Source organism: Maylandia zebra, linkage group LG12 (assembly GCF_041146795.1).
Source record: "Maylandia zebra isolate NMK-2024a linkage group LG12, Mzebra_GT3a, whole genome shotgun sequence".
NCBI classification, from domain to species: Eukaryota; Metazoa; Chordata; class Actinopteri; order Cichliformes; family Cichlidae; genus Maylandia; species Maylandia zebra.
This window is the reverse complement of record NC_135178.1, coordinates 14,953,071-14,974,167: the sequence shown is the minus strand read 5'-3', so window position 1 is coordinate 14,974,167 and position 21,097 is coordinate 14,953,071. Positions and strand designations below refer to the sequence as shown.

At 43.5% G+C, this 21,097-nt stretch overlaps 1 protein-coding gene across 3 annotated transcripts in view; it reads right to left on the bottom strand.

The window, feature by feature from the left end:
* The window catches only part of LOC101479501 (tetratricopeptide repeat protein 28), a 192,123-nt gene that overhangs the window by 123,286 nt on the left and 47,740 nt on the right, over positions 1-21,097 (bottom strand). Inside the window, exon 1 of one of the 3 annotated variants that reach the window (XM_004544257.4) lies at positions 12,685-13,675. The exons of the other annotated variants lie outside the window; for them this stretch is intronic. Within the exon in view, the coding sequence (XP_004544314.1) occupies positions 12,685-12,711 (27 nt within the window). The 5' untranslated portion in view covers positions 12,712-13,675. Of the gene's footprint in view, positions 1-12,684; positions 13,676-21,097 lie in introns of those variants that run through there. 3 annotated transcript variants of the gene reach the window in all.

Genomic DNA, 21,097 nt, shown 5'->3' with positions numbered 1-21,097 from the left:
AACTCTTCGGCATTCAGCTAGAAAAATAATGGGAACGGCACACGTAAATGTGTCTAGCGGAATATCATCAAGGTTAAGGAAGAAAACAGAATTCTGATACTAACACAAAAAGCACACATATTTGAGGAAACTGCATGAAACTGCAGGGAGTGTCTTAAAGTTTGGGGTTAATACTACTCATAGGTGCTGGTATTCTAAGGATGCTCTACAAGGAATGCACACATATACTATGGATCCATCTAGGTTAATATATATTTGCCTTACACACACACACACACGCTCAAAATTCCTAACCACCATTAAACAATAAAAAGTGAACGATAGAGAGGAAAACCGACAACAGCGAGACAGTCTCGTTTAGAAAAGTAAAAAAATGAGGGGAGAGGATGGGGGCAGGAAAACATGCTCATGTGATGATATACTGATTTTCTTTTATGCATAGCAAAAGTTTCCACTCAATTTCCTCCTCTTATTTTGGCACCATCCCGAAGATAATATCTCTCTGTGTCTCTTTTCAGTTTCAAAGGGATGATGAGGGTTGCATAAAATTAGCTACTCGATAGGGAGACCGTGACCAGGGGCAACGTGGAGGACCTTGTTTCCAAAGAGTCTCGACACACTCGGCTCAACCCCCCATATCCCCGAGTAACAACTCGAGATCAGATAGAAAAGGGAGAAGCCTGTTTAAAATAGCACCCCACAGACACTCTTCTACATTTTTGAACAGCAGTGAAAAAAGAAAAGAAAATATATAGGGCATAAAATCACAAGCTTAAATTTTCTACATGCTGCGTCTGTTTTATAAGCTCCTAACACCCAAACCTAACAAAGCACTGAGAGTGTATATTATGGATGTATATTGTTTGTTTTTGCCAAAAGGAAGCAGAAGCTCTTGTCAAAAAACCAAAGAGGTGAATCTGTCATCTCACACGCTTCATGCACTGAAAAATAGACAGGTCCGAGCCTTAAATGCTTCATCTACTTTCTGGTATCCCAGTCCAATTACACTCGTCCCACCAAGCCCTTTCTTTCCACAGCCTCACGGGCTGTCAGATTCTGATATGGAGGGCGTTGCAATATTGAAGGTCGGTCAGTTCGCACACTTAACCTCATTTCCCCACCACTCTGCTCTGCCTCTCCCAGAAGAGCTTTTTTGATTGGTGTCCATTTGAAAAGCGGGCTTTGGGTTTGACGGCTGCGGTGCGGAGGGTGGTGGTGGTGGTGGTAGGGGAGGGGGCGAGATCAGAGCAGCCTCAGCACAGCCTGAGAAAGGAGCTTTTTCGGAGCGCGACTCCTGACTGTAGCCTGCTATAATGGTTTTCAATTAACCAAGGGAAAAGACTGAGTACTAATCTGGGCTAGCACAGGAGAACCATTCATGCAATATTCATGTACACAAACTAATGAAAGCCCAGATTAGCCTACATATTTACATGGGGTCGGGAGCTACGACGTCCACACATTAAAGGAGTGCGATGCCAAGAGGAGAGAAAGAAAAAGATGAGAACTGTACACTGGGAAACAGACTCGGAAAAAGAGGAGATAATGAAGTGAAGAGAGGAGATCAAGAAAGAAAGGAATCAAGAGGGAAAAAATGGGCGGGGGTCAACGGGACATGAGGAAGACCTTGAAAGAAAGGGAAATAGAATCACGAGATAAAGGGGTGAAGAAAAGCTAGAGGAGGTACGACTCCTCTAAAGGAGATTAAGGATCATCTGCATTTTGTCCTTTCATCTGCTTTTGCCGTAATCATCCCTCTCTAAAAGGCAGGCACCAGCCCCCACCCCACCCTAGCCCCACACACACATACACAGACACACACACACACACAGAATGACACCAATCTGAATGAGTGATCTTGACAAATTGGGCTGCTTGAGTAAAAGAGGGTGCTCTTTTGACTGAGGAGAGGGCTGCAGACAGACAGCGGGGCAGGACAAAGATATAACTGTAATTGGCTGCTACGCTCTCCTTCCCCTAATCTACCGCCATGGAAAGTAGGTGGACTGGAGAGCCGACATCCAAAAAAACCCTCCAAACCAATCATTTCAATAACGTTTCAAATGCATTATTGAAACGTGCATCAGAACAATATGAGAAATTCATTTGCGAACCTTAGTAGGTCACAAAAGACTTAAAAGACTTCAAAGCTGGATTAATGTGTGACTGGACATAGCAATTCCACACTGGCTAACATCTTACCAAGCATTAACGCTGTATGTCAAACAAGGAGCTAATCGTGGGTTTAGTTTGAAAATATCCTTTGACCTTTTGTAGAGGTCCCAGAATTAATTTTATGCTCCACAGATATCTAATTTTATGCTCTTACGGACTTATACATTTGCAGAATAATGGAAATGTCCTGATATTTTTCTTCACTTAGGGAGCCAGTGAGCCCAGTCCACTGAGGAAAGGGGGGGAAAAGTTTGGCATTAAAGCGCCTGCTTCTGGTTTATACTGCAGCCAGTGTATAAGATGCTTGTGTACAAAAGCTGATGACTCTACAATGAAACGAAACACAGTAAGAGCCAAATTTCTGGCTGATTGGAGAAAATCTCAGATTCTCTTGTTTCCAGAACCCGGGGAGATTAATGAATTCACACTTTTATCAATGTGCTGGGCTAGCAGGTTCTCCCAAACCCACCCCCCTTCACTTTCTTCTACCTGCCTCAACTTTCAGTAATGAAATGTGAGAAATGGGCCAATTTACAGCTGAGGGCTGTTTCTTCCTAAGAGACAGAGACATAAAGATAGAGTACAGAGGATATGCAGAGGTAGATGAGGGGGTTTGGATTTAGACAGAGAGAGAAAAGGCAGGGAAAAAAGAAGAAGTTGCGAGACAGGAAAGCAAGATGTTGGCGCTAATATGAGTGTCATCTCTGAGGGAAGACAGAAGTGCTTGAATTGCATTTTTGGCCTTTAACTTCTCTTGTACAAAAAGAGACTGGAGCTGAGGAGCGGCTCTTGATCTTTCCAATCAGCTACCACGAGAAGAGCTGCTCAGATATTCAACAAGCAGAAACAAAAGAGCACGTCAGCGCGGAGAAGTTCGCTATGCTCAAAAAGTTTGACAGTAAGATGCAAAGAAGCTGGAGAGGAGTCGGCAGAACAAAGGCAGCGGAAAGAGGGACGAGGTCCTCCACCATCTGTTCGTAATTACGTTTGAAGTCCACGCTGCAGCCGAAACGCTTTTAAAGTCCAACATTTTCCTATAGAGCAACGCAACAGGGCCTAATCACGACGCTTCTCCTTTAAAAACAAAGAGCGTGACGCCATCCGTGTTGAGCTGGTCACATGTGTTGTTGCTTACAGACAACAGGACAACGCACACAAGTGTTAGTTGTCTGAAGCCACATGTAGAAGCTATGTAGTACAAACTTCATTTCGAATTCACCGAGTGCCGACACATCCACAGCACGTTTGACAGACGTGATGGCAGTTTGGGGGCAGAGCTAAGCAGAGCACAATCCACAAACAAAGCTTTCTGATTGCTGTGACATCACATCTGTTAACTCCTCAAATACCGCTTTGAGACGATGAGCCCAGGATGAGATGGGTGGGTGTGTGGCTAGATGAATGGGAGGAGCCCCCCCCACACACACACACACAACACACACCCTCCCTTTGGGACCAGTTACATTTTCATTTGATAGAAACTGGAAAACCACCATCTGTAATTAGATTACACATAGATAGATGGAATCAGGAATAAAAATCCTTGGTTAATTAACTCAAACCATATTCTAATCAGGTTTTATACCCCACCCCCAACAACCCTCCAATCTGAATCTTTTCACAAATCCCCCGGGGACTCACCATCACACATGCCAAGAAGAGAGAGGCACTCAAACAAGATCATCATTTGACACTAATTTCCCAAACAGGAAAGCACTTAAAGATGCAGCCTGATTGTGATAACTAAGCATGTGCATCAAGAGCTAATGAGGAAAAAAAAAAAAGAAGTAGTTACAGAATGTGCACAGTCCTATAAAAAGTATAAAGAGATCTCTCTGCCTCGTGTTGTTGTGTGCAAGTTTTCCGACGTGAGCGTTTCCTGCGCCGGGGCGACAGTTTCTGTCATTGCAGGAAACGAGGGCGGAAAATTAAATGAGCCTCTCTTTATGGGAACGAGGACAAGTGGCTGTGATAACAGTCAAAGAGGTGCCTCAGAAGGAGTGTTGCCCGCCACATTCACATCTCCATTATCTGTCAACCTGCCAGTCCATCTGTCGGTTTGCCACACAGTGCTCCGAGGACTGACAAACTCCATTCACGCGAAAACACGTGTCGGGTGCGATGCGAGGTGAGGAAAAGCGGCACCTTAAATGCCGCACAGAAGTCTTGCAGTTTTACTATTGTTTAACTTTCCAATTATGACTTGTGTGCTAGAAATAAAGAACTGAAGTATTTTATCAAAGCTGTCACGTAGAGAGTCGGCAGACTGACAGCTCATTCACGCAGCCATTACATTTGTCTCTCACTTTGATTAGAAATACATTTTAAATGTCAAGTCAGTTTTTCTTCCAGAACAAAGCACAGCATGAACAAAACTAAACAAAAAAAACAGAGAGGACACCACCGAAACAAGACGAGTAGGAAATTAGAGATGTCGCGCTTCAATACCGAGATATCCAGCGCATTCTTCAGAAAACAGCTATAAATCCATATTTACTGTTTTCGAAAATGTGCTTTCTTGATTAACTGGGCCATGTTTTGCCCAAAGACATCTACACACCATGAGATTCGGTCCTTCTGTGCTGATTAAGGCCGTGAAAGCTGTAATTTAATCAGCAACAGGGACAATCCAACTTATTAAATTAGATTTTTACCACAGTGCTAAAAGGCGCGCTTCGCAACACCAACTGGCTGAAAAACACTCGACACTGTCAACAGATTTGCAGCGAACAGGATTTGACCAAATCTAAATTGTTCCTCTGGGACCGAGACCGCGTTGACACATGGAGGGCTGCTTTAATTTCTAAACACCTGCTCACTCTCTACTTAGACTGCAAAATAAATCCAGCACAGAGCATTTTCTCTACTCCAACAAACAACCATGCTCTGCCATTTCGCTGAGAGTGGTACACAGCCAACCAATCTCCCCCGAGTGTGCCATGAATGTGTGTGTGTGTGTGCATCAGAAGAGCCACCATCACAGCAGCCTGCACCTGCTCTGCCTGAGGCCCGACTCTGTTAGCTATAGGAGTAGCAGCACGATGCAGATATGGAGGAAGGAGAGGATGGAGTGGCAGAAAGCTTGGGGAAATAGATCTGTCGGTGTAAATGTCAACAGCTCAGCTCAAACCAAGTATAGTTAAGCTGTATTGCAGTTGAGAACCTAATATGAATTATTATGAGTTTGGAGCTGTTGAACTAGCTGCGGTGCTATAAATAATACAATGTCTTAGTTATGTGGAAGAAAACACTTCACGGTAGGAAGTTTGTGTGCAGGTTCTGCTGTATCCTTCCACAGATCTGCTTAGAGCAGGCAGCCTGGTGAGGCCTGCTGCTGCTGCTGGTCAGAGCCTGATGGACACATGCAGTCATATTCACTGACAAGACTCAGGCATGGATAATTTCACATGTCCAAATGCCAGCCAGCATAGCTATGTTACAATGATGTCCCCAGGGCACACACGGTTGTAAAACGTGCACAGCCCAGCGGCAACAAACGAGAAGTATTCAGCGTCTGTAAAATCGAAAACAGCACGCACATTCATTACACCGCTCAACATTTTGACTCAGCAACTTACAAGCTGAGCTCCATACAGCTGAACTTTTCTGTGCTGCTAAAGACAGTATTTTAGCCTCATTCCTGAAGAGGACTGCCGTCTACTTTGTGTAACTGACGATTTTTCATAGGAAGACACAGAGTGAGTGGGAGGGAGGGTCTCTCCCGATATGTAAATTGGGAGGGTAATTTCACACATGAACCATTACACCAACTGTTGTGTGCCAAGTTACATTCTTTTGTTCCGGTGACTGATCATGTATGTTTTCTGAAGCACTCAGTGAAGCAGCTGGAATGAGTGTGCATACCATTTTTGGTATTTTTTATTGCAGAACACAGAGCAGCGCTACTATACGTGTTCCCGTTCTGCATCATTTCATCATGGAGGACACCCAAACAGGTGGCAAGAAAAGGCAGAAAACACACTTCACTCAGCTATAAATTAAAACACTGCTTAAAATAATGTAACGTCACACTGCAGACATTGTGTCCAGTCAGCCCCTGTAGCAGTGCTCAGCCTTGTACAATATATTTAAACAGCTAAGAAGCTGCTGATGCTTGAGATTTCACAGCGGTAACTGGAGCACTCTCCAGACTGCTGAACAATGCCGCTCTATTGTGGCCTCTGACCTCAGCCGCAGGAATATAGATCAGCGGAGAGAAGTGGAGGAGGGGAATAACAGGGTGCAGGAGGAAACGGCGAAGGCAAAACGATTCGCTATCTGATGGATTATAATATCGCATGGTTTGCATCAATCATGTCCTATCTGACACGAGGATATCGCTCACTTGTCAAGACGACATTTTTCCAAGAGACATCAAGACAAATACCAAAAAAAAAGGAGTTGCAAACGCATCGGGATTCACGAGTTGACACGCACATATTCATTTACAGATGTATCATTTTTAAGCGGTGATATATTACAGCTGGAAGTGCTAAGGTCACTGAAATGTAAGCTACATTTTTTTATTACGCAGAAAAAAGTATCATACACTTTTTTTGTTTCTGGATCACAGGTGTGGACAGAGAGAGGCCAAGGTGAGACGATGGGACATGCGAACGCTGCCTTGTGCTGTAAGCGGCTGCATCTCTATTAGACTGCAACAGAAACCCAACTTAAATATATAAAATCTATGAGGTATGAGATCATTTGAGAAGAAGAAGCATCGGGGTTTGTTCTGTAGTCCTCATTACTGACTCCATCTCATCGGGCCTGTCAGTCACCACCTGTCTGTCTGCCTTGTTAAAGAAACTGGAATCATGAATCTCCCTTAGGAGACAAGCCCGCTGAGGATATGGCAGTGCTCTTGGCCCACATATCTTAGCAGCTCCAAACATATGGCTGACATAAATATCCCAGTATAAGCCTCATATAAATATATCCAAACTTACAAGAGGGAGTAGCAACTAAAGCGAGCCTTGGGAAGCGGAGACAGAAAAGGCTCAATGGGTCGTGCTCGGTGCCATTTCTCGTTCCTTTCTGTGGGATTTTACAGCCAGCAATAAAAGCCTTTCTTTGCTACCCTCGCCATATCCTGTGTGGCAAGAAAAGCAAGGAGAGGCAGGGCCAGCTAGACCAGATTGATGGTGAGGGGAACTAAAACAATCTGCTCTGGGTTTGGTTGTTTCTGTGACCCCTGGAGAAACACTCTGCTGAGGCTGTTGGTGTGTGTGTCTGCTACACAGTCTGACTACAAAAACAGTGCACAGCACCTATTTCTTTCTGACTTTAGAGGCGAGAGGGGCTCAGGCTAATCTCGTTTGCTTCTCTCTTACACTATGTGCCATCTGTCCAAGTGGGCAGTGATCATGAAGATGCGGGGGTTAATTAAGTTATGCTCTTTTTTTCACACTCAATAATCATCAATAATCTCCACAAGGACAAGACGCTGACCACTCAGGAGGCTGTCAATCCATGGAATGGAACGGCAAGTCCAGGCTTAAGGGCAACAGCTAAGCCACGGACACACTCCTGGAAAATTGAGCCTTCAAAGAAGGGCTTATGAATTCCATCTCTGACAATAGAAGAGATGGAATTAGCGAGAGTTAGGGGCATCAGTATGAGACAGGGTGGTATTAGTGGTGCTCTTCACACGTCTCCATGCAGGCTGGATCACAGGCCCCCTTTGGAACACACTAGATGCGATTGTGTGTCACAACACACAGACTGCATTGGTTGGAGACAGCTGCAGGGCCTGGAGACAGGACCCACTGGAAAGCGTCCAGTGTGGAGTTATAAAGGAATGTAGAGACTGTGGTTTTGGCAGCTGCGCTCTGATAAATGTTGTGAAACAGAGAAAAGTATTCATGTTTTAAGGCCATATGCTGAAGCGATGTGGCTCCAGTGCCATTGACAGCCCTTATTCAAAACATGTTTCACCCAGATTATGTCTAAAGTGCTGGCTCTCATCAACATGCACGACTGAGCACATAATACAGAAGCTTAACTGATGAAAAGACTGAAAAGAAAAGAGCTTAAGTCCTACACATGACTGTTCCACCTCACAGAAAAAGAAAATGTGTTCCATCAAGTTAGGGCCGCCTTATTCCCCGCGGAGGCACCCAGAGACAGGCACCTTCTGAGCCCCAAGAGCAGCTGACCACACCTCTGGAACAATGACCTCAATAAACTCAAACATGGGTCCATTTGCTCAAACACAATCACTGGAGGGAGAAGGAATGGTGTAGCAAATCAGAAATGAGTGCTCTGAGGCTCAGAGGAAAACATTACAAATGGACTGTTCTACACATAAATCAATTCTTGTATTTACCACTTGCTATCCAAAAATCCATCTCAACACTCACAGTGGAATGTGCAGGTCCCAGGAATGAGGATTAATGAGAGCAGGATGGCCCAGTCACCATTGTCTCTCCTGCTGTATTTTGACAGCACACTCCCAGGAGTGCCTTACCAGCAAATGCCTGCAGACCACTGCGTCACAGTACGAGAAAGAGGATGCCTAGCATTCCAGGAAGCTTTTCTTTCTGTCCTCCATCTCTGTCCAGCCCTCCCAGCGGGAGGCAGAGGAATGGGATTAACGGAGCAAGTGCGGCACATAAATGTCACCGGCATTGCTGAGTCGTTGTTCCCCACGCTGCAGCCCTCCTAACTTGACCCAATACCCCGACCCCATCCTATCTTTCCGCTCCCCAGGGGGGGACGGGGCAGCAGGCTGGCCACGTAGCCACATCCAGTTCCGCTTGGTGAGCTGGGCCTTAAATACAGCGCAACATCAGGAACAGCAGGTGCTATCACTCCCTATCATTAATTATACCTGCTGCATCACTCTAGGGCCTCTCACTCCTCAACTCCACATCTCCAAATCACCATCTCTTACACCCTCTTATTCTTAGCCTGTCCCCATTTTCTCTCCTTCAAATCCAAACCACCTAAAAATGCCATCAAGCGCTACAGCAATCCCATTTCTTCTCTGCAATATCCACCCAGCGCTCTGCTTATTTCCTACAGAGCCTACAATCTAGACCCCCATTCATTTGTTCCCTGATGTATTTCAATCTTTGTCCAGCAATCCCGCGTCCTCCCAAGTGAGTCCTCCCTCCAGTGACAGCTACGCTGGCTTTCTTCGCTCATCAGATATCTGTCTTCCAACGGTGTTTTCACATTTTCATGGGTGTTTCCTGCTTTTAATGTATTCCAAAACTGCTGTGCTGCTGCCAGCCATGAGACGTCACATGGACTGATGGAGAACTGGGAGGAGGAGATAGCCCTTTCCCCTCCACCAGTGAGCTCATAAATAATACCAAATCAAAGAGGAAAAGCAGCATGAGAAAATCCTGGAGGTAAAAAGTCAATGAACATGGCCAGAGATGTACGAGCACGCCTGCTGATGGTAAAAGTCAGATTTGAAGTGAGTCTTGCCACAGAAATATGAGCATCCTGTTCATCTCAGGTGAGAAGGCCTTATGTCAACTGTGTAGAACCCACAGAAACATCTGGCACCTCCACAAAAACAACCAGTAACTTCCTTTGGACTTGGTCACACTGCCACAAGATATTATGTGAACTTTAAATTCAGGGGCTGGCTTTTTAAGACCACCAACAGGTTGTGAGCCATTCTGCCCAAGAAAACACGGAGTGACCGTGACTTGAAAACACATTTGGCAGCAAAGAAAGGAGAGTGCAGTGTTTTTCAGCAAAAGAAAATCATGGGTAAGGAAAAGAACTTAGTTTTCCTGCCAAGTCCATAATTAATGTCCAAAGCTCTTTGGAGTTGTGTGCACAAACATATGGAGACACCGAAAAACAGCTTTTTTTGATATCCACTGTCTTAAAAGCAACACTCCCACAGGCTCTTCATTGTCTGGGTGTGACTTGGTGCCTTAAAAGTGCCAGTGCAGGCACATTGCCATCTCTTAGTTGACTTCCTGAGTTACCTTTCCCTACAGGACAGGCACAGACGACATTCCTTAATGCTTACTTCCCTGTATGAAACCCACCCTGTACAGCTACTGCTGTAAAGCCACAAAAATCCACACAGCATTTTTTACACTTGCAAACACAAAACACAAGTAGTTCTTCAAAGACCAACAAAAAATAAGCCATCTCTGTGGAAAATAATGATTATCACTACATACACCTTTACTGAACCAGTCTTGGAAATAAAAGTCTAAAGCAGCCTTTAGTCATATGCCTTCCCATCCACGTTTTAAGCTTGTATAACATGGACTTTCTTAATCAACTCAGTTGTTCAAACCAAGTCTGTCAAATCAAAAGTTAATCTCACAATCCCCCTGAATGAAAGCATTTTCACGCTCCTTTCTTTCCACAACAGACAACCCGCTCTGACGGCAACATTTCCTCTCTCTGCTCAACATTCCAGATTAAGAATTTTGACTCATTACTATTAGGAGGAGGTGGATGGGACTCTCAACCTGAATCAATATGACTCTCCCACACTTACATTGATTGCTCACGCTCTACAAGTGTAGCAAAGAGACAGAAAGAGAAGCTGATAAACACAAGAGGAGGGGACCTCAAGGACTGTTTGTGAAATTAGTTTGTGTGCACTTTCTCAAGTGAGCATTGGATTCAAAAGAAATTGCTTTCTCCACAATATGGAGCACAATGGCTGCTTTCTATTCCAGTAAACTGCATTTTTTTTTTTTTTGCACTACCTAGGTTGGAGGACATCTTTGGCAGCCTACCAGAGTTCAGGGTGAACAGACATTGTCAGACCCACAAAAACACACACGCTATTTGCATGGCAATTCAAAATATTGAACACTGCTCTTTGGGTCTGCGTTTTCTGCTCTAAGTGCTTTGTGCTCATCCATATGCATCTTGCATCCTATACAACCAACAGGTTAATTAATCAACATCAGGCGAAACCGAGTAACCATTTTGCTCTTTGAAATGAATCCCCAAAATGAGCGCTCTGGTGCAACTCACCTCACTGAAATCCACGAAAAATAATCTACATATGACAGAGAGTGTATCTTTATGGTGTTTTCAAGTTGAGTACACATGACTGAAGGGCTGGGGGTAGGAATCAGTTCCTGCAGCGTGGAAAGGCTTTTAGTCCTCAAAGGGGGGGAACCTAACGGATGATTCTGGCAGACACACTGCACAGCTGTAGAAATCATTAGGACGTGCTCGCAATTTATTTTCTGTGTTGATAATTCAACATTAAGGAGCTTGGGTTTTATCATTTGCTTTCATCTCATCTTTCAGGAAGAGATTAGCCACATTAATGACACTTGATGGAGAACAAACAACACAGAGATCTAATTTAGGAAACAGCACTGAAGACCTACAACCAGTGCTAGTGGTAGTGGTTACACTGTTAATTTACCAGTGCCCCGAATAGCCACAAAGACAGATCATCATCAAGTTGCAGCTGAGCAGGGGAAAAAAGATCTGGGCCAGGAGGAAAAATCCTGCAAGTGTTTATGCTGCTGTCGAACAAAGTCTTCTGAATGATCCAAAACAGCTGACAAATGAAGGAAAGGACTTACTCATCCTTTCATTTTTTCTCTCTCCTTTGAATCCAGACCAGAGTAAAGCTGCTTCTGTAAAGGGAAAAACTGTTTCTTGTCAGACAAGTGCCCCCTGCTGGTAAAAATCCTAATCTTAGGCATTTTTGTGCTACTATTTTTTTTTCCTTTTTTTCTCCCTTTTTTTCTTTACAGACCCCAGATGATTTTCAGATATTTTCCATGCTGTAATACCCCACGGCTATGAAAACTGAGCAGTGATAGAAAGCAATAACAATACAACCTTGAGAGTAAATGTATATCTGATCATGGAAACAAGAAACCTGGACACATGTTTTAGTAATCCTAAAGAGAAAATAAAATGCTAAAAGAGGCATTAAAGAAGTGGTGCTGGTTTATTCTGAAACTTTTAGCAGAACGTTTCCTCTCTTTTTCCACCCACTTTTAAACCTGACGAGATTATTTTTCATTTTGACACTTGATTGGGCGATTTATATTCCCACAACTCCCGAGGTTCACTGCCCAACGCATTAATCACTGATGTCTTGATTAGTCCAGATCAGGAACGCAGGGCTGTCGGATGTTGTAAAGAGGTACGGGGCATACACGACAGCAGTATGTGGGTTAACATGTTCTTCGTCAGTGCATAACACATTTTATTCCCTGGCATGTGCACTAGTAATGTGAAATTAAATTACATGTTATAATTAACATGTGATTACTGTACTCGGAATCATTAAAACGGATTTTCTGTGGCAGAAAATATCCATAAAGATCGAAGTGTAACGGAACAGAAACTTGCTCGTCCTTATAAACTCTGCTTTGGCTACAGTTTAATATAGTTTAGTGCACAACGTTAATGTGATTACTACTATAGGTGTAGCCGATCATTTGTAGTAAGCGAACAGGCAGAGCGGCAGTCTGTGGCCGAGCCCCTCTGCCCAACTTGTGATCTACTAGAGAAACGTTATCATCAAAATATCTCAGAAACACTCACCTTCTTCCGGGGCTGCCATTTCATCATATTTGTAAATCAAAATGGAACAGCATTAAGATATTATATGAGAAAGGAATGTAGATTCAAAGAAATCCAGAGCGCAAGTCATGCTGCCTCTCGACTTCCCTCGATTTTGCAGCAGATTTTCTCCAAGGAGCTATGCATGATGGTGTGCGAGTCTCAGCTTTGCGGCAATTTCGGGGTAGACAGCACAGTCAACAGAAATCACACAACGGTTAAATCCACAACTGAAGCTCGGAGGATAAATCAGAGACACATTGTGTCAACTGACACTGTTTGCGTGAAAGGTTCCTGTGCGTAAATCCAAAGTAGGAGTCCGTAATGAACCCGGTCCCTCTTCACTCGGCACGCAAGATCAGCGCCACCGGGACCAATCGGGGTCTTGTTTCAGGAAGATTTATTCTTAAAGTTTTTTCTTTAAAAGAAGAAAAAGAAGGAGAAGTCTTCCCTATAATTAGGTTACAAATTTTAGTCCAGCGCGGTGCGAATAAACTGTGTCCAATCTGTCCTAGTCGATGCGGAGCAGACCACAGGGAAGCGAAATGACTACCAAAATGCAAAAACACTCATCACAAGTGGTCAAATCCCATTTTCCAGCGGCCGAAACACACTTTTTGGAAGTATTCGTAGAGAAATAGTCACACAGAGGTCGGTGGAGACGGCGCGACAGGCAAGGATTACTTTTATGAGAAGGGGGGTTCAAGCACCAAAAAAAATCCCTGGAATTTCTGCAGCTGGAAGGATATCCTGGTTCACGCAACAGCAAAAAAAGAAAAAAAGAAAAGAAAAACTGGACTACAGCTTTCTGATGACTTCCTTCCCTGCGCTCCTCCAGCCTCACAGTTTAGAGACTTGTAGCAGTGGAGCTGAGCGGTCGTAAGGTAGCAGGGTCATAGCGCCGCCGTTCAAAGACTTGCCAAAAAGTACGCTTTACATTTACGCACTTAGATGGTGCTGCCACCCAGACAGGAGGCGGGCTGTGGATTGGTGCGTCGCTCAAGGACACATCCCTAGATCCTAAATCCTCGAGCAGTCTCTCTAACCACGTGCCAATTGCTGTGGCAGCCCAACAAGACAGGGTTTTGTGATTTTCAGGAAATGTCCTTGTGTCCGTTTAAGTTGTTGGTATAGACCTCACACTCCAACAAACAATAGTCACAGAGAAGATGATTAAAGCTGTTCAGTTCAGTATGAATCTAAAGAATATGTGATTATTTTTCTCCGAAAATCTCCTATAGCGTGACCACGTCCCTACAAAATAAATGAATCTGGGATACTTTACCAAAGCCAAGAGGTGGGTGTATCTGACATCAAAAACAAACTTAAATGTTTGGCATCAGCCACTACTTTTTATATGAATCCAATTTTACAAATTCTTAGATACATAAATAGAAGCTAAAGTTTGTTTTGTAGTCTTTTGCGATAGCCTTTGCACATTGGTGTATTCCCTTTACTGTGGACCGTTTTTTTCAGCTGCTCATCTGTCTGGTAATCATCTTTGCTCGCAGCAGCGATGCATCCATCGCTTTCTCTCTCACATTTTCTGTGACGCTGCGTTCACTTTTGTAAACAACAGACATTCAAAATGTTGGATAGTGTTTAAATATGTGGGATAATTGGACTGGTAATGCTGTGCACCCCCACATAAAGAGGGATGGCTGTTGACCTTAGGCCGCTAAAAAATTTAAGTGTCCAACCTCACACAAAGAAGTGAATCTGTTAGCAGGTCATCACAGTATAAACGGGTGTGAATAAGCTCAAAAAATTCAAATAACACTGCACAGTGCTGCTGCATGAGCTTGCTACCTTGATCATTCTCAATAGAAGCTACTGTCCTTGATTATTTTGAATATTTTCATGGCAAGAAGAGACTGAATTCACACATAAAGGGTACAGTTTACAAAGGACAGAGAGCCTTGGACACTGGAGACAGCTAGAGCCCTGTTTCTATACACTTTACGTGTTTCTTCCTGCTGAGAGGAACTGTCACATGCAATAAACTGTGCAATATGTTACTGCACATCAGGGATCTGACATTGCAAAATATTATTGGTGAGCATGGTTTAAAAATACCTGCTTCTTTTAAATTAAGAACAGAGGAAATGATAACAAACAACACACTGGAATCACCGTCAGAGACACACTGAAGAAGAATGACTATCAGCAGGCGATGAGTTGAATTATCAGTGTCTCGTTCTGCCACTGGCCTTTTACCCGTTTCTAATCTTCTAATCTGTGATTCAGTTTTATAAAATTCTATGATTAAAAGTGCTCTTTCAACAATAGTGTCATGAGGGGCTCAAAACCTTTACAACAGTTCCGGTATTCATTTATAATGAATATTGCTTTTGTTGCCTGATAATAAAAGAGGAACAACAAAAAAACCTTAAAAATAAACATCAGAAATACCCAGAATTTTTCAATCAGTGCACCACCGCTGTCATCAGAAAAACATAACTAATGATGCTGAACCCAGCTCCTGCAGCAAAAACATAGACTACTCATCACCAGATACATGATTGAGCACTAAGTGAGTAACAATAAAAGCCCCTCTCTCTATTTTCAGAAATGAGCTCAAATAAGGGGAAAGCTGGATTAAAGAAATGGTCAATATTGAAGTGCAGGTGAAACCAGTTTAACCAGTAGGCTTGTGATTTAAATTGGTTTAGGTAATTGACTCTATGGAGCTGTGAGTTTGTCAATAAACTAGTGAGTCTTCAGGGTCAGCTGGGTCCGCAGTGCACCTAGGGGTCACCAAGATAACAAAAGGCAGCAGGAGGAGGGGCGAAGCTGACATATGGCCCGATGGACAAACTCCTGCTGCGCAAAATGAGTCCGTGAAACACTCGGATGAACATAAACACTGTCACTGCATCCGCATCCGCAGCTGGCACTGTGATCAAAGCACACATTTGTAGTCAAGAGAGGTGGGAGTTATGTGTGCCTGTATTATACAGCGTCTATATTTTTCCCTAGCTTGTATTCCCATGGCCACAAATGACTCCTGTTGGGTCTGTGCAGCACACCACACGAATAAGATACTATTTACACTTGTGCTCTCTTTCATCCACACACGCACGCTCACACATTAAAGCCCCACTTTCTAAAGCAGGTTTACACAGGAGATTGTTTCATAAAAGGCGTTTTTGATGACCAATCAAAGGCCAGCTCAGCGCGCTGTTCAGCAACAGCCTGTCATCTGGCATCTCCATACAGAAGCAGGCTCCCTGTGCGTGCCTCTGCTTTCCCAATCACAGCCGCACAGGAAATCAGACTCCAGCCTACAGAGGGAAACAACCAACCCCCGCCACCCAACTCTCCCCCCTCTTTCATTTTCCACAACTTGGAGCTGTTTAAAAGTTTGCGCTTCCTTTTCTTGTTCTTGCCAATAACGCCCTCAAAAATGTCTCCGCTGTATGTTTTGTTCAGAGGGTTGGTGAGTTAGGCTCGTCTGCTGGCGTTGGACAACTGCATTACAATAAAACTAATTCAAGTAAGGCGCAAAGGTCTGTCGCTCTACTACTACAGACGTTTGCACTGCTGTGATACAACGCTGTGGGCCAATGTCGTCACTGAGGATTGCGAAGGCAAAATGTTTAGAGAGGCGCCACTTCAGGGATGTCATTGCATCACTTAATCATAAAATGTTTCTAGTAAAATGCCTCATAGCTGCTAAACCTTTCCACAAGCCACACATTTTATTTGGTCAAACTCTTGGTTCAGATCTGACATAGCCCGATCGGGTGCAATCAACACCCAGGCAGCCTTGTTCAGACGCTTTATGTCCCAAACTGACCTCAGCTTGCACAGGTGCATTTAAAACTATTTCTTAAAAGTGAAATGTGACTATTAACTGTACATGTAAGTCATTCTACTGAGCTGAGCTCACAGCATTCCCCGTCTTATTTGCTAGATGCCTTATACTTCATAGCTGGAAGAACGCTCTTCCGCAACTTCATAACTGGGTGGAGGAAGAATCATCCCATCATAAATCTGAACTGCTTAAACACACTCTCTGAGGCTCCACCCAAAAGTATTATTAGAGCTGGCAACCTGTCTGTCGCACTTTGCGACTGAATAGAAGGAGAACTGAAAAGGTATTTAACACACGACTGAAGAATAGTCATCCAAAAGCTCTTCCAAATGTCTGAGTGTAATTTATCCCAGCACTCACTCTGAAGTCCCAACATCAGAGTGTCGCTGAGCACCGTCCGTCCCCTCTCTGAAAAAACAGCATCCTTTTAATTTTAGGGGCTGAGGTTTTAAACCAGTAAAGTACACACACTAACACACACACAAACACAAGGATGTGTAATGTCTAACATCCCCTGTACAGATTATATTTACAGGTTAACGTAACAGTACAAACATGGCAGTCACCGCACTGTTCGGTAGCTATAAAGTGTCAACGCTTCATGTTGGAAAACGGCAGAACAGACATTTGGTAAACCTCGCAGGCATTCGAGATTCATAAAGCAAAAAGTCTTGAAAGCTCATTTGTTCCAGCATCGAAATTTAAAACATAAGAATATAATTTACGCTATTTGACAGATTGCTTCCACTGCGCGACATGGCAGACGGATGAATCTGTTTTGAAATGCTTAACAACATTAGAACAATAAAAGTGTTAAACAGCAATGACACCCACCACTCTGCTGTGCCATACATCACTGAAAACAAATAACCCTCATCAGCATTTACTCATTCACCTCTTTTACACAGCTGTATTCTTAGATGATGTTGTGTCAGAATGGAGCCTGCTGTGGACTCTGTGAGATGGCTGTTCATGTGTGTGTGTGAGAGTGCGTGCATGCATGTGTCTTAGTTTGAGCTTGGTGTTGATTAAGTGTCTGGAGCCTGAGGGGGGATAATGAGAGCTTCTAATTAATGAGCCTGTGCATATCTCAGAGTCACAGGGTCCTATCTGCAGAGAGCAACTCATACACACAACCACACACACACACACACACACACACACGTATAGATATATACATGCACGCATACACAGAAACACACCTCAGTGCACTGTGGGGATTTATCCCTGCGCTTCACAGTATTTTCTCCAGGGAAGCCCAGCTGGGAGTGTGTCACTCTGGCTGCTGTCCCTGATAAGTGTCCTCTAATAGGGATGGATGGGGGTTATGGAGCCCCCGCTATGAGAAGGTCACATGCATTGACCACCCAATGTGCCCCCAAGCTAAGGCTGATGTCACAGACCCTGAAAACCATCCCAAATCTTATTTGTTTGCTGGGTCTTCGTGTCACATCCCGACCAACACCACTGAGTCTTTGTAGAAGAACCAATTTACATGAAGTCAGACTACAGTGAGGAACAGGGAAAATATTTGCTCACCAGTGCGAGAAAACTAGGCTGAATCCTTGTGTTGGCAGCTGCATCATTATAGCAAATGCAATTACCAGTTTGTCTGAGTGGGAACGTGCTTCACCTTCTTAGACTTAAAGATATTTTCCAGTATAAGAAGAGAGCATATATGTATCACAGAGACACATATAACTGTCTTCCTACAAAAACATATAAGAACATCACTTGTTCCAGTTCAGTGACAAAGACACAGAGCAAAATAAAACACAACAAAGAGACACTGTTATCTTTATTTAACTAGTCTCAGCTGATTGCAGGTTTCCCCAGCCCTATAAACAGTACATTTGCACAATAACTGAAGTTATACCACTGAATGAAAAATGGGCTGTGAGGTTGGGGAAACCTGCAATCAGCTGAGACTGAAGAAGTCACTTTGGGTGAATGACGAAATGTTTCTCCTACTGAAATCTCTACGTCCAGATGAACAGAATCAACCTTTTGGGATTTACTTACCTGGATGATTGAGCGTGCATCGAGACATCAGCTACCAATGTAATTTAGGTTTTACCGCTAACATGATGGCAAAACCCATTTCTTCTACCATAAGCTTAGCAACACTTTGCATTTTTTTGAAAGTTCAGGTCCACAAATCTCATTCCATTTTTGGCTCATGTGCTTGAAACTGTGACATGTCTTGATAAACCTGCCAATGAGTAAGAAGTAAAAACGAGTATCAGTGCTAAACAATAAAACGGTGAAAGAAAAAGAGAAAGAAATCTGTGGTTTGAGTTATAATCACGAGTCAAATGTGTCAGCCAGTGTGCGTATTGCAGTTAATTTGCAACTTGTGAGTTGAAGCCATAAAACATCTCTCCAACGTAGAACATCCATGCATCTATTCATAAATAATTTAACAGAGGCCTCTGGGGTGTTTTAACCATGTCCTGATGTACCCAAAAGCCCATGTTATTTCCACAAAGGAAACATAAACACTCTTATCTGTAGTCTACACAGCATGTGATTATACAATTAAAAGCTCTTTTTCTTTTTGAAACATTCTAGAGTTTAATCAGCGATTCCTCACAGTCTTAATGTGTGATAAAGACACACAATTATAATCTTTTTATTCTCCTTAAGTCCCATCTACTAATTTTCTCATCTTCCTTTTCCATCTTCCAATCACACTAATGAAGAAGGGCTTGTTTATCCCCCGGAGTCCCTCGGCAGTGCATTTCTGTTCCGACTTTATGCAAAGAGAGAGACCTTTGCTTTGGAGATGTGTTTAATAATTCAGTGGTCTTGGACACGGATGAAACGGGCTCCAGCATATTGTTTCAATCAGACCGGCAGTTAAATAAGCACTGGGGTTTGACGTCTGTGGCGGGATCAATAATAACAGTGTTGCCACACACTCCAACGCATGAGACCGAGATCCTGTGTGGTCCCCCTCAGTCTATACACTAAACTTAGAGATGGAACAGGACAATGCATTCGAATGTGTTTGTGTCTATCTGCTTCCACGAATACAGATATACACACACATAAAAACACACGAAACCATGCTGTGGCCGGACCCACCCATCTCTACTCCCTCATTTAGAAAAGCCCCAAAACCAAAAGTATGCCCCTCTTTTTCAATTACCTTTCTTCCCACCATCACTACCACACCAAATCCATCTAAAATTTCCCAGTCTCTTTTTCCTTTCTCTCTCATATCGAATGTATCCATGTGTTACCGTCACACTCCTACACATGCACACACACACAAAGTCATACCACAGTCTGGTAATCATACCATGCACATTAAAGCATTAAAGCTACAATTTATGACTGATGATCTCTTGAGCAGACTACAATTAATTGAAACTAACTGTGAAAATATTTGACTACTTATAAAATCCTGGGTTTGGTTACTCAAAGTTGTTAAAGGCAAATTCATGAAAGCCAGACAAGAGACTGTGATTTGTTTTAACAAAGTATTTTTCCCTCAATAATTATACCATAATACCTTCATACTTAAGGCCTATTATGCCAATGACAGCTCTTCCTGCCCTCACTAATCTAATCCTGCGAGAGCACATCAGTTGAGAATGAACTCTTTTGAAGCGAGGAGATTTAAAAATAATACAGTGGACTCAGTAAAAAGTCCTTACGTATGCAGAGTGGCAATCGGTAGAAACACAGTTGGGGTGTTGAGTACAGTAGATGCTTTAGCGTGACGCTTCCTGTCCCATCGAGTGCACGTAGCTCGTGATCACTGCTGTGAAGAGATTAGGCCAGTCTACTCCTTAATCACTCTGACTTGAGATGAAAGGGGTTAAAGTCGGATTAGGATTAATGTGTCTTGGTAGAACAGGTGATAATCCTTTAAATTAGCCATGTAGCACAGGCGGGCCTCTTTTTCATCTCAACACCTGACTTACGGGTTGAAATATAGAGAGCTCAGATACAGGAAAGTAGCGCTGTTGTTGCCCTGATTAGTTGTCTTCCTTCACCCTGACCACTCAGATAGCAGGCAGTGCTCTAATGCATCAGCAAGATGACTTCATTTGCATGCAGGCGATGTTTTTCGAGTGTGGCTGAGTCAAACAGCTGTGCTCTCTGCTTCCTTTGAGACGAGGGTTATGTAAAGCGCACTTTTATGATTCGACATCCTTTATTAACAGGTGGCTAACAGGATATCCTCGGGCAAGGTACGGCAAACGCTTTGAGAGAAGTACGGCAACCTGGTGCTATTGATACGCATCATGTAGCGGCTCGGTAACTGATCTAGCGGAATAGGGAAGTCGCAGGGGGGGTTTGACTCCACTCCAAGGACAGAAATGCTCCAGTCCATTCCTATCAGACTCTTCACACATGCTGCCTCTCACCCCCATCAGCTTCCTCCCCTGCTGTCAATCCTCCTTGTCTTCTGTTTGACTTTTCTACTCCAATCATCTTCATCCCACTCCAGCTCAAGCTCCTGTCAGCTAAGAGTCTGCAAGAAAAGAGTCCCGGGAAAAATACACCTGGGACAAAATGACTCTAAGTCAACTCTAAGGCTGTAACACAAAACCCAGGACTATCCAT